At 34.6% G+C, this 13,286-nt stretch overlaps 1 protein-coding gene across 7 annotated transcripts in view; it reads left to right on the top strand.

Moving 5' to 3' along the window:
* SS18 (SS18 subunit of BAF chromatin remodeling complex) overlaps positions 1-3,767 on the top strand; it is a 98,986-nt gene extending 95,219 nt beyond the window's left edge. For all 7 annotated transcript variants that reach the window (XM_056823830.1, XM_007487585.2, XM_007487583.3 and 4 more), the window contains one exon: positions 2,032-3,767. In XM_056823830.1, coding sequence (XP_056679808.1) covers positions 2,032-2,058 — 27 coding nt within the window. In that variant the 3' untranslated portion in view covers positions 2,059-3,767. The remainder of the gene's footprint in view (positions 1-2,031) is intronic.
* Positions 3,768-13,286: the final 9,519 nt, after the last annotated feature.

Genomic DNA, 13,286 nt, shown 5'->3' with positions numbered 1-13,286 from the left:
CAGATACTGTGCTGAGTGCTCTCCTTTGATCATAGGAATTTTTCTTCCTCTCTTTACCCCTACTACTTCCTCAGCCACCCTCTGTAGTCTTTTTGCTCTCTCTTCCTTCTCTCACCTCACTATTCACTTCTCCTTGGATGAGGAGAGAGAAGAGTATGTTCTCAGGGTCACAATAGCCACATGTAAGAATCCAACATTCTTTTCTTTATGGATTGCACCTTCCTATGTCTTTATGCCCTTTTTTCCTCCTTGTATATGCCACCAAAACAAGTTGGCTAGGTTGACCTATTCCTCTGCTCTTGTTCTTCCTTTAGTTCGTCTGCTTTTTCCTGCCATCCTGAGACTGGTGTTGCTCTTAGGTTTTCCAAGCCTTTCCGGGGAACCTTCCCTATCTTAGAATTTTCCCTCTAGGCCAGGGCTCCACACTGCCTAACATTTGTTATGTCTTTCATTCCCTAACTTTTATATACTACATCCATCCCACCTTCTGGGATGATTCCCTGTGCTGGTTATTAAGATTCTGTATCGTCCAATTCACTATCTTCTTGATCACTGTGTCATGAATCAGCATGCACGAAAACTTTTAAAAAGGTATTATTAATCAAAGTTACTATTTTCCTGAGGTCCTTAAGGTTTTTTCTTAGTTGAACTTAACCTCTGGATTTTTGTTTTATAATAGGTCTATATTCGTTTTAGTTGTAAAATTCTATTTTCAAATGTCCACATTGTAGATTAAATATAACCTAGGAGTCTGGTAATTCAACTGTAATTTATATGATGTTTATGGGGGAAATTTTATTCCAAATTTCAAGCACCCAAATTAAAAACAAACTTTTGGAATACAACTTGTCATAAGTTAAGGACTACATATGTTAGTGTGTCAAGGAAGTTCAATACTTATTGAGTGTTCATAGCATGATTAATATTATATAAAACAGTTAAAAGCTGCATTTGAATATTTAGATTAGCCTAGAAAAATTAAAAAGTTCTAATCTAGCTTTCCCTTTTCTTGAGAAAGGATTTCTATTATTTTCTTCTTAACTAGGGAATATGTTGAGAAGTATGATTTTAAAATGTTTATTTTGACAGAGTGACAAGTCTTAATTGGTTAATTTTGAAGGACTTTTCATTGCTAGATATTTTTCTTTAAAAATATCCTATACTGTTTTACCATGTGACTGATATCCATGTACTGGCTTGGCTATAGATGACAGACTTGTATTACCTATACATTTCTAGTGATCTAGTAAAGAAAATAAGCTTTAGTATTTTTTTTTTAAATTAAAAACCCTTACCTTCCATCTTGGAGTCAATACTGTGTATTGGCTCCAAGGCAGAAGAGAGGTAAGGGCTAAGCAATGGGGGTTGTGAGTTGCCCAGGGTCACACAGCTAGGAAGTGTCCGAGGTCAGATTTGAACCTAGGACCTCCTGACTCTAGGCCTGACAATCAATCCACTGAGCTACCCAGCTGCCCCCAAGCTTTAGTATTCTGAATATGTAAGAAATTTTCATCTGAGTTAAGACAAGATATAGAACTTAAATTTTCATAAATATGTTTTAACATAAAACATAGTAAAGTCATGTTTATTTATTGCAACATGGTTTCTATTTTATTTTTTAAAATCAATAAGACAGTCACTATTCTTATTTTCCTTATCTTTCTAGAAACTGGAAATCTGTTAGGATTATTGTGAGGCACAGTTCTTAAAGTTGTATTAGATGACATATTCTGCACCTCACAACATTGATTAAAAATATAGTCTCAACATTACTGTTTGGCTTAATTTACAATTTCTTGCATGTCCACAATTTTCAAAGTAATTTGCAATTAAATAGATTTTCAATAGAGATTATATGGTGATTCTGCCCCTTCAAGTATTGTGAAAAAACTTGATTTTTTTAAAGGTATAATTACTCATTTTTAATAGGAGAAATCTTTTAAAAAATGAACTGTCACTTTTAATTCTTTGTTCCAACAGAGGAAATGGTCAGATCTATTATCTAATTATGTCTAAAATTTTATTTTTTAGGGTCAGTATGGAAATTACCAGCAGTGAAAAAAATACTTACATTCCAGTAGCCAGTATCTATTAGCAGCCATATTGTCACCTCAGCACTGTGGACACCTCCCTGTGAAGAAAACACTTCATTCCATCTAGTTTCTGGAAAAATCTTGTGGATAAATGACTGTTTTTCATTAAGCAGTCTTTATGGGCTAGTTGTAAAAAGCCTATAGTATCCAAAAAAAAAATACTTTGATTTCACATCTCTACTCTAGATGGCAACATTGGACAGAAAATACAACATAGCCAATTTGCAATGATTTTAGAACTGTGTTTCAAATGGCCTGTTACAGACTGAAAGGTGTGAACAGCTTTGTATGTTTATGAAGGTTAAGGGAATTTAATACTTTTCCACAGATTCTTTTGTAAGGGGAAGAGGGAAATGCACACTTTTTACAGCAGCAATATTTTGTATATTATGTTTATTTCATATGCAAGGCAGTATACTATGCTATGGGCAGGATCAGAAACCCTCTGTTAATGTGGATCCAGGCATGGTAAATGCTTGATTGGGTTGGTCTCAAAATGGTGTACCATAAAGATAAAGGTGAGGGAGAAGACAAAGCACGCCATATGTCTGCTGTTCAGATCTTATGTAGGAAATTTGAATCCCTGTTATCTGTAAGATAATCAAGGGCAATGTGATGCTGTTTTTGAGTAAAAAGATTACATTTTTAAAAAGCCACGTTGTTTTGTGAAGAGAAATCTTTTTGTAAAGATCATTTATAATACAGTTTAAAACGTGAGGCAATAACAGAACTACTTTGGTTTGGAGCTGAAAAATCTTTGGTAATAACTTCATGTAGATGAAATGTTAATCCCTTCCTAAAAGCAATAACAAAACAAACAAATAGACCAAAAGTATTAATTTTACCTGCCTTGAAATAAGCAGGGCGATACAATAAATGATGTCAAGGAGAGTTTGATTTAGTAATTTTTTTTAACCATTATTGTATAATTGGTTTGTAATTATTTAGTATAGGAGACTTTACCCTTATCTCAACTTTCTTACTTCGGAGTAATGTCTTTAGAAAGGGGGCATTTTTGTGTTTGTTCCCTTTTTCATGTTGGTTAATGTGAGACCAAGAAATGTTGAGGAAAATACTTAATGGTGAAATACATATCAGGTTTTGTTGTGAAATACATGAAAGCCTACAAATGTTGCATGTGAGATAGCAGCAGCATCTTGTTCAATAGCGTGGTACCTAGTTATTTGAAAACTCCTGATCCCGATCATTTCAGCTAAATTCAAGGATAATGTTGAATTGTGTAGGAATCCATGTATTCATGAGTTTTCAACAATAATTGTGCATGTATAATTTGAAAACACAATTAGCCTAAAAGCAAAACACCATTTTCATCAATTGCCTCTACCTTGGAAGGAGACATTCTTTATTTCTCAATTTTTCTTTTCCACTTCTGAGAACTAAGCATATATGATACCATGGCATTTAAAGGAGATAAAACATACAGTGTATTCAAAAGGATGATTTTAAATTCATTTGTTTTAAAAAAGAATTTTTTCTTTTATTAAGTTGGTCAGTAGAAAATGTACATCAAGGTTTTGAACAGATAAAGCATGAACAGCATTATTGTGATTGAAGTGCTTGTAGGTTCTGTGCCAATTTTCCACCACTGTGTACTTTGTTGCTATTTAAAACTGTATCAACTCTAACGGAAGAATAAATTATTTGTGATTTTAATTTTCTCGTTTGTTTCTTTAAATTAGATCTCTCTCACACTATTGTCTCGCCTGGAGACTTTGCTGTGGGTTTTTTATGTAAGTTGGTCCAGTAAAAGCAAAACTGTATTTGTATTCTAGGACTTTATCAAAATTCTCTTGCCATGCCCAAGTTAATTAGAATTAACTGTTCAGTAATCAGCATGTTGTGTAGGCTGTTTGTTACAAAATTCTTTCTCAGAAAATGAAGTCCATGAGGCTATAATCAAGATGACTGAATTAGATAAATGAGTTGAGGAGACAAAAATGTGCTGAACCCAACCTGGTGTAGATATGTTATCTCATTTGAAATAAGCTCAACTGACATTAAGAAATAATTTGTCTTGCCAACCCATCTTCTGTTGTCTTATTCTCCTTTTAATGGAAACTAAAATTGCAATTTTAATAAGCAGAATTTCCTCTAGGACTTCCTTCCTGGAGACTACTGCATTTGCAAGGTTTAATTGTTTTATAACGGTCCTATTTCGTAAAAGTTTTTAATTGGTGGTGACAAAAATTACCTTATTCCTTTGATACCTTGTTAGAAGAGTAACTTAAGCTATAGCTTCCCACCAAATTTGGTATTCCCATCTAGGATTATGTATTTTTAAAGTGATATTTTTTATTTTAAAAAAGTTTATAGTAGCTAAAAATATTTCCATCCTATTAAGATAGAAATGTAAAATAACATAGGTAAAACCATATTACTAAATATATAAAGTGAATATAGACACAATTTAAAAATAAAGTACCATGTTCTTTGAAAATTATGTTGTTGCATATTTTGTCATGTAGATTTATGGAAGCAGATTGAAACCACAGAATTTTGGCAGACTCTGCTGCTGCCCGTGTATATTTGCTACTTGAGAAAATGAAGAACTTTTTGGAAATATGCATGTATAGTAGAGTGATGTAATAGAAAACAGTAGACTACGAGTCATGAGTCCTATCACACTTATTCCTTTTACTGAAGAAAATTGCCTTCAGATTTCTTCATCTATAAAATGAGAGGGTGGGACTTAATGATCTCTCTAATTTCAGAATGTGAGTCCAATGAAAATCAGTACAAATTTGCTCTGTTTTTCTTTTAATACTTAAATGCTTAATTAATACTGCCCTAATACTGGGTCTTTTTAAAATAATAATTTAAATAGTTGAATGATATTTGAATTGATAGTGCCCTTTTTCTTAACGTGATGAATGCCTGCAAGATTTGAAAATTTTTTTTTCCCTAATTGAAAATAGTTGAAATTTTTCCAATGAGAGCCTATTGGAGAATGTTGTTAAACTCAGGACAATTATTTTTCATTCTGTCAATTAAGAATGCAGTTATCTTTAAAGATGCCTGAGTGGTAGTACATTGATTTATTATTAACAATAATAATAATAGCTAGCATTTATGTAGTACTTTAATGCAAACCTCTTTACATGTGTTTTCCTCACAACAACTCTGTGAGGTCGATGTTATTTTTAATTGCTTGGTTACATTTGAGAAACTGAATCTGAATTAAAAGAGACAGGATTAGAACACAGGTCTTCTGACTCCCAAGACCAGCAGTGTCTTATAACTTATAACACTTATTACACTTTGTGATTTGCCAAGATCTATGAAATGGAGGTAGTTGTTAGGAGTAGTAGTAGTGCCTTTTTTGCATATGAACTCCTTTCTCAGGCCGATGAAACCTATGAGCTTCTCAGAATAACATTTTTAAATGCATAAAATAAAATACATGGGATTACAAGGTATACCAATTATGTCAAAAGATAATTACTAAAATATAAGAAAAAATAGATTCTATTTCTGGCTTGACATTAACCTCTCTAGGCCTTACTTTCTTTCAAATGAGGGCATTGAACTGTTTCTTCTCTATTTTAAACGTAGATTGTTATACTATATTTTAGTTTTTATGTATCCTATATTTCTAACTGTTTTCTTCTTCCACTCCTGGAGAGCCAATCTCTTAGAAGAAATTTATTATTATTATTATTATTATTTTAAACCCTTACCTTCCATTTAGAATTAATACTGTGTATTGTTTCCAAGGCAGAAGAGTGGTAAGGGCTAGGCGATAGGGATTGAGTGACTTGCCCAGGGTCACATAGCTAGGAAGTGTCTGAGGCCAGATGTAAACCTAGATCTCCTGTCTCTAGGCCTGACTCTCAATCCACTGAGCTACCTAGCTGCCCCCCTAGAAGAAAAGAAGTAAAAAAAATCCCTAGCAAAAACAGATGAGCACTTTGGGAAAATCTGACATCTCTCACTCATATGCAGTGTTGCATACCTGTCTTCCTTCCTTTGCAAAGGAAAAAGGAGTTTAGTGGAAGGGTGATATGACCTTTTATATATTTTATTTGAAACCAAGCTTGTTTTGTATAATTCAACAGTTATTTTCATTTGATTATAGCAACCCCCCCCGGAATTTTTTGTATATACTTAGCAGTGGAAACTCTTGGTTAAGGAGGTATGGACATTTTTGTTACTCTCTTGGCATTATTACAAATTGCTTTCTGGGAAGGTTATACCAATTTATAACTACTAATAATGCATTACTGTGCTTGTTACTACATAGTTCTTTCAACATTGACTATTCTCATCTTTTCCCATCTTTGCCAGTTTTCTGGGTGTGAGGTGAAACCAGGGTTGTTTGCTTTGCATTTATCTTATTAGTGATTTGGTGCATTCATTTTGTTTGTTAAGAATTTGTTATTCATTTGAGAATTGTTTATAAATATTCTTCGGTCTTTAGGTTTTTGGGAAATGACTATTTTAAAAGTGTTTTTTGTATGTGTTGCGTTTGTGTGTATACACACAAAAAGAATTCTGATAGTGGTTCAGTATGCTATATATGTAATAAATACACATTAGTAGCCTATATGCATATATGTAGGATATTGAACCAGTATCAAAATTAATGTGTATATATAAACTATATATGTATATACAAATACAATCTGTATTTATTTGTATATATTTACATAAACTGGGAATTTTAAATCAAACTTGTCAATTGAAACTAGAAGGAACATTTTGAGGTAAGTACTCCATTTTAATTCAGATTTCCTAGACCTCTATTTATTTATTATTATGAATTCTAAATAGTTCTCTAATTGCATAAGTTTCCTGACTTTCTTACCCTACATCTTGTTCCCATTATAGCTTTTTATGTTTATACACTTGTATCACTTTTCAAAAGATACCTTTCCATGGTACAGCAATTTGATACTGTTTTTCCTTTGTTTATGCTACTAATACTTGAAAATAGTGATTAACTTCTCCCCTTTGCTTTTGCTGACACAATCCTTGTTGAATTTAAAACATTAAAATTGGTTTATCATTTGTAATAGAGAAACCTGGACGACAGAAAATAAAGCTCACTATGGTTGTCCTCACTTAAATATATTATAGTCAAGAATTCATGTTTTCAGTAGGCTTCAAAGTGGTCAGCACACCTATAGTACACTCTGTGCCTAATAATGGCAAAAATTGATCTCTTAAAACACAACTTTGTGTGTGTTTTGTTTGTATTGGGAGCACCAGCGTTAGCTAGATCAAGGCCTAGTCAGGAATAAAATAGAACAGAATCATAGAATTGGCAACTTAGAGTTCATCTGATCAAGTCTAGACCCTGAGGAGATAAGGAAACTGTTAAGAGAGAAACTTAAGGGTCCTGTTCAAGACCACAGATTTAGAGCCATTAACTGAGACCTGAAGAGTTCATGAGAGCTAAGAGCTAACCCTAGGCTTCTTGATTTCTCATTCCAGAGATTCTTGCTGTTTATACCACAGCTATCTAAAATATTTCACATGAAACTGCCTTAAATACCAAACTTTTTTTTTTTGGAAAGAATCTTGCTTTCTGTCTTGATATTGATATGGCTTCCAAAGCAGAAGAACCATCAGGGTTAGGCAATTAAGTGACTTACCCAGGGTCACACAGCTATGGTGTATCTGAGTTCTGATTTGAACTTAGAAGCTTCTCTCTCCAGGCATGGCTCTCTCTTTACCGAGATGCCTAGCAATCTCAAGTACAACCCTTTAAAGGAGGAGAAGGGAGTATGCTACAATGAAAAGATTTGGAGTTGGAGGGACCCAAGTCCTCCTGCGCATCAAATGCTACATACTTGAGTTTGAGTACGTGAGTTAGCCTCTCTGGACTTTTGTTTTTCTTTTTTTGCAAAGTGATAGAATTGGACTAGATATCCTTTAAGGTCCCTTCCAGATATGGATCATATGAAAGACTAATAATTATAAAATGTTATTGAAGTATTATGTTTTTTGGTGACATAAGAGTGAAGATTATTGACATGAATTGGGTTTCTTTTGTGTTCATACTTTTGTCCTGGAGAGGAAGGTGAAATTCTGAAGCTCTGCTTTTTTTTTGATAGACAAAACATTTTTTTTTTTGTGAAGTGAGCAGATGAAGAGAGTCTACTCTGAGCATGTAGATGGTCAGCAGGGATGGTCTGAGCATCACAATACTGAAAGATGCTTTGGGGTAGTAGCTATCCCTTATCATGGACCATTATATTCATCTGGGATAAATTGAGTAACTTCACAGGACTCTTGAGGTCAATTGGAGCAAAATACTGTGTACAGTTTTCAAGCGTGTATCTTTTCTTCCCCTGTGAATACAGCTACTCCGGGGAAACATTTCTGTTACTGCTTGGTAGCTTAAGAGCAGAGAAGTGTGTGTTGTGACTTTCCCCTTCTCAGTACTAATATCCTTCTATCCATAGAAATCCTATTTCCTGTTCATTAATTTCAGTATTCCACTCTTCCCCAAGATCTTGCTTCACAGCAAGCTTTCATACTTCAAGCTCTACATGTTAGTGCTCAGTCCTCATTCCCACATAAACACAACCATTTTGAAAACATGAACTGATATTAATTACCCCCTTGGCACCAAAAGTCAGGATTTCCTGATGCGGCACACTAATGTAAAATGCATTAGTGGGAACGCTGGCTCCAAGGGGTTATACTCTCTAAATAAACACAGGAATGTTTTTCTTTATTCACGATTCTTAGGCTATTCTGAAAGCCTTTAGCTTTCCACACTTCCAAAAAAGCATCTTGAGTTTTAATAAGTTATAAATGCTTTTTTTTAGGAATTGAATTCAAGGACAATCAATGATATTTAACCCTTTATTAGAATGCTGAAATCTACCTTTGTTTTCTGATTCTATGGCTTTGAGCTCCCATTCATGTTTTTGTATAATTTTGTATGTTTATTTTGTTAATATGAATTTATATTAAACTAGGAAATTTTATTTGAGGACAAAAACTAAGCCCTATCATTTCCCATAAGGCTAGAAATTGGGTTTGTTTTTTTTTTTTGTCAGTTGTAATTTAGGTATGCAAAGGAACCTTGAAAAAATACAATAGCAGTATACAAAAATCAATATGATATTTGGTCAAGAAATTTGCTGATGAACCCACCTCCTACTTGACTGAGATCAAAGCTGTCTCATGAAAGCTTCCTCAGCTTTCTGCTTCCACACCTTGAAGTCATATTTTCTTTAACCTTTCTCTCTTAAAGGAAACAATTGGCTTCTCTGTGATGAAGCAGGTTTCTTGAACTTTCCTCTTGCTTTATTTAAAACTTTGCTTCATCATTTAATTCTTTTCTCTGTCTTATCATTTGATCCTTCTCTTTACTATCTCCTGATCTGATACTTAGAAATATGCTACGGTTTACATAATCCTAAGGGGGGAGGAAAATGTTTTGGCGTGGGCCCCCCACCCCTATTTTTTTCCTCTTTAAATTGAAAGAATAGTCTAACTCAAAATAGTCTAAACTCAAATATCTTTACTGACTTGCCACCAAATATTTCTCAGATCCTTGAAATATAGCCTCTACCTATAACCATTCTATTGGGTTTTTAAATGACACTGCTTTGGTTCTCCCACCTGTTTAACCATTCTTTTTCAGTCCCCTGGATCATCAACCATATCCCACCCCTTATTTGTGGATATAGCTTTGGGTAATCTGTGTTCTCTTGTGCTCCGGCTCACGTTTGTTACCTCAATGAAGATGATTCCAAGATCATATTTATCCTTCCCTTCTCTCTCCTGTGTACTTAGTAAGGACTTATTACAAACCAGGCACTGTGCCAAAGAGCTATCACACACTTCAAAATTGGTGTTGTGTAGGCACCAGCAAGCCAACATTACTCATCCCCCCACTCCCCCAACTAATCCTTCATCTGAACTTTGCTGTTTCCATTGAGGTTGCTGCCACGAATTAAGCTGCCATGAAACCTTTCCTGATGTCCCCATTTCACCAGTTGTCAATGCCCTTCTCAGTTACCTTTTATTTATTTTGGATATGTTTATTGTACAATATTTTCCTCAAATGTGAGCTGCTTGAGGGCCAGGACAGTTCCATTTTTGTTTCAATATAGCCAAAATCTAGCTCTATGCCTGGTTATTAATAATCACAGCATGCGATTATTAATAAATGTTCGTTGACTAATTTGTTTGATCCAGACTCCAAAAAATTGGTTAGCATTAAAATCCTATTGTAAAACATTGTACACATACTTAACAATTTGAAGTTTTATCTGAGTGCTTATATAAGACAATAACTCACTTTTATATAAAAATAGCTGACATCTTTATAGTATTTTATGTAGCTCACAAACCTTATGTAATCTTATTCAAGCCCTCAACGCTATCAGAAAGATTGTGAGATCATTATTTTTCTCAACTTAGAAGGAATCAGACTAGTATTTCATAGCGAATAGTGAAAGAACTAAAATTTAGGTCGTTTAACTCCAATTCAAGTGTTTGCACTGTAGCGTAGTGCTTTACCAATTCACAGAATCAAAGATTTGAAAGGGACCTCTCAGGTCTTAAATAGGACTCCTTTCCACAACATTTTTTTTTAAACCTTTGCCTTCTGCCTTGGAATCAATACTGTATATTTGTTCCAAGGCAGAAGAGTGGTAAGAGCTAGGCAATAGGGGTTAAGTGACATGCCCAGGGTCACACAGCTGGGAAGTGTCTGAGGTCAGATTTGAACCCAAGACCTCCTGTTTCTAGGCCTGGCTCTCCATCCACTGAGCCACCCAGCTGCCCATGAAATTCTTCACAAGGGGTTATTAGTCTTTGCTTGAAGACATCTAGAAATGGGGAAATGACTGTTTACTGACGCAGCTCATGCTTTTCAACAGCTTGTTTAGGAAATCTTCAGTTCTTTTTAGTGAAAATTTACTTATCATACTCCTTCCACCCATTGCATCTGCTTTTCCTTTTGGGCCAAATAAAATCAGGTCAATCCCACTTCTCCATGGCAGTCCTTCAAGCTTCAAGTAAAGCTGAAATTATTTTACAAATGTTGGCTAGCCATTTAAATTTGATGGCAAGTTATTGCCATGGCTTTTGTGCATATTTTTAATACTTTGGGGATACTAGGATCCTATGATAACCCTTAGACTTAGTTCTGGGTCATTGAAAAGTTTTGGCCATAAGTGTCCGGGGATTAACTAGTGTAATATTTCTGTTCTGAGTTAGATGGTTGGGAGGGAAGAGGTAAGAATGGGAAGGACTCTGGTGGAAACGCTTTTTCCATCTTCTGTGTCCTCAGTAGTACCTACCACAATGCCTTACAAATATTTGGCCCTATGCAAATTTTCACTGAATGTTTTTTAAATCTCATAAATTCTAATTCGGTTTTATGGTTGGCTTGTTGTCAGTGCTTAATAAATGCTTCTTGTGGATTGATTGCTTTGTGCTGATTTTGTATAAAGTTCAGTGACTTTGATCATCTATAGGTTTTTATCTATAGAACTAGGTGAGCACTGTAGAGTTGATACTACTGAGTGTTTCATGGAGACTCTATTTGGATGAAGGGGCCTTTCAGAATTAAAAACAAGCCCTGACCTTTATGTCTGTTGTACGCCAGGTCTGACAATGGGCCATTCTAGTGGTTCATGTTTGGGATTAGAAGGAAACCTGATACCGTAACTATCTAACAGATCACAAAAGGATGTTTTTTAGCCATAGCAAAGACACAGCACTCACTTAGTTGGGCATAGTTCCCCTGCCTCCCATTCTGGGATCTGGTCAGAAGCCTGAGGGGGAAATTCCTGACTAGTTTAGCCTCATGTAGCTTTTGTACTTGGGCTACCAGAAGCAAATTCAGTGGTTTAAACCTCAGCTGCCTGATCCTACTAAGTGTCATCTTTTAAGGAAAAAATTACCCTAGCTTGCTTCTAGTGTAGCATTATGCTATTTCTGCAACTTCAACAATTCAAGTTTCTTTTTAAGACTCAGGCATGCCAGATGGAGAAGGTAAAATGGATATTGGGTCTAGTGCCCAACTTTGTTTAGTGTTACTTTAGATGAGAAATGATCTTGGTTTATGAAATGCCATGATACTTAATTTATATGAACTTCCATTTAGTTGTTATTGGATGAAAACTCAAAAGAAACTTTCTAGTCTTGAGTTCTCCCTAGGAAAATGTCAGAAGTTCCAGAGGATTAAATTAGTTTAGAAATCCTGATATTTCCTCCTCATCAATGACTTCTCGAAGTCCTTTAGACACACCAAAATTTGTGGTACAGTTGTAAAAATGTTACTTGCGGGCAGTAATACCAGGTCCCAAACTGTCATAGAAAGTAGTTATTAATAAGATTCTTTGGTACTGGTTAAAAATCGAAAAGTCAATCAGTTGAATAGGTAGGTAAACTTATAAAAGCTAGGGTACAAAGTATGTACATAGTGTTTGATAAATAAACCTCAAGGACCCCAAACTACTTAATAAGAACTACTAGGAAAATTGAAAAGTAGTGTGACAAAAATCAAAATTAGATCCATACATGAAACCAGGTACCACAATAAGCTCTACATGGATATAAAAGTCCACATCATAAATGAAAGGAACAGGAAGGAGTTACCTTCTGCCACCATGGATAGGAGTGTAGTTCTTGATTTAAAAAAAAAGTGATAGGATCAATTTTGGGTAGTTTTAATTCCATATGAAAAACATTTGGGTTAAAAAAAGTCCAGGCAGATAGCAGAAGGAAGATGGGAAAAAAGATTTTTGCAGGAGGTTTCTCTGACAAAAGTCTCATATCCAAGATATATAGAAAAATGGTTCAACTGTATGAGAACAAGAGGCATTCCTCAATAAATAATCAAAGGCTATGAACAGTTGTTTTTTGGGAAGAAATTCAAACTATTAACAACCATCAAAAATGTTTCAGATCACTATTAAAAGAAATACAAATTCATGCAATTTTTAGAGATTCCATGTCATCTCTAAGATTGTCAAAGATGACAAAAATGAATAATAACAATTATTGGAGGACTTCTACAAAGTTTTGTATATTAATGCACCATTGGTGGAACTATGAATTGATTCAAAATAATTTGGCACTATGCCTCCAAAGCCATTAAGCCCTTTGACCCAGCTACAACTACTAAGCCATAGGTCTCAAAGAAAGAAGGAAAGGACTCACCTGTACAAAAATATTTATAGCAGCACTTTTTTTGTTGTA

The sequence above is a fragment of the Monodelphis domestica genome, chromosome 3 (assembly GCF_027887165.1).
Source record: "Monodelphis domestica isolate mMonDom1 chromosome 3, mMonDom1.pri, whole genome shotgun sequence".
In the NCBI taxonomy this organism is placed as follows: Eukaryota; Metazoa; Chordata; class Mammalia; order Didelphimorphia; family Didelphidae; genus Monodelphis; species Monodelphis domestica.
Note: the sequence above shows the minus strand (reverse complement) of the source record. Positions and strands in the feature narration are given on the sequence as shown.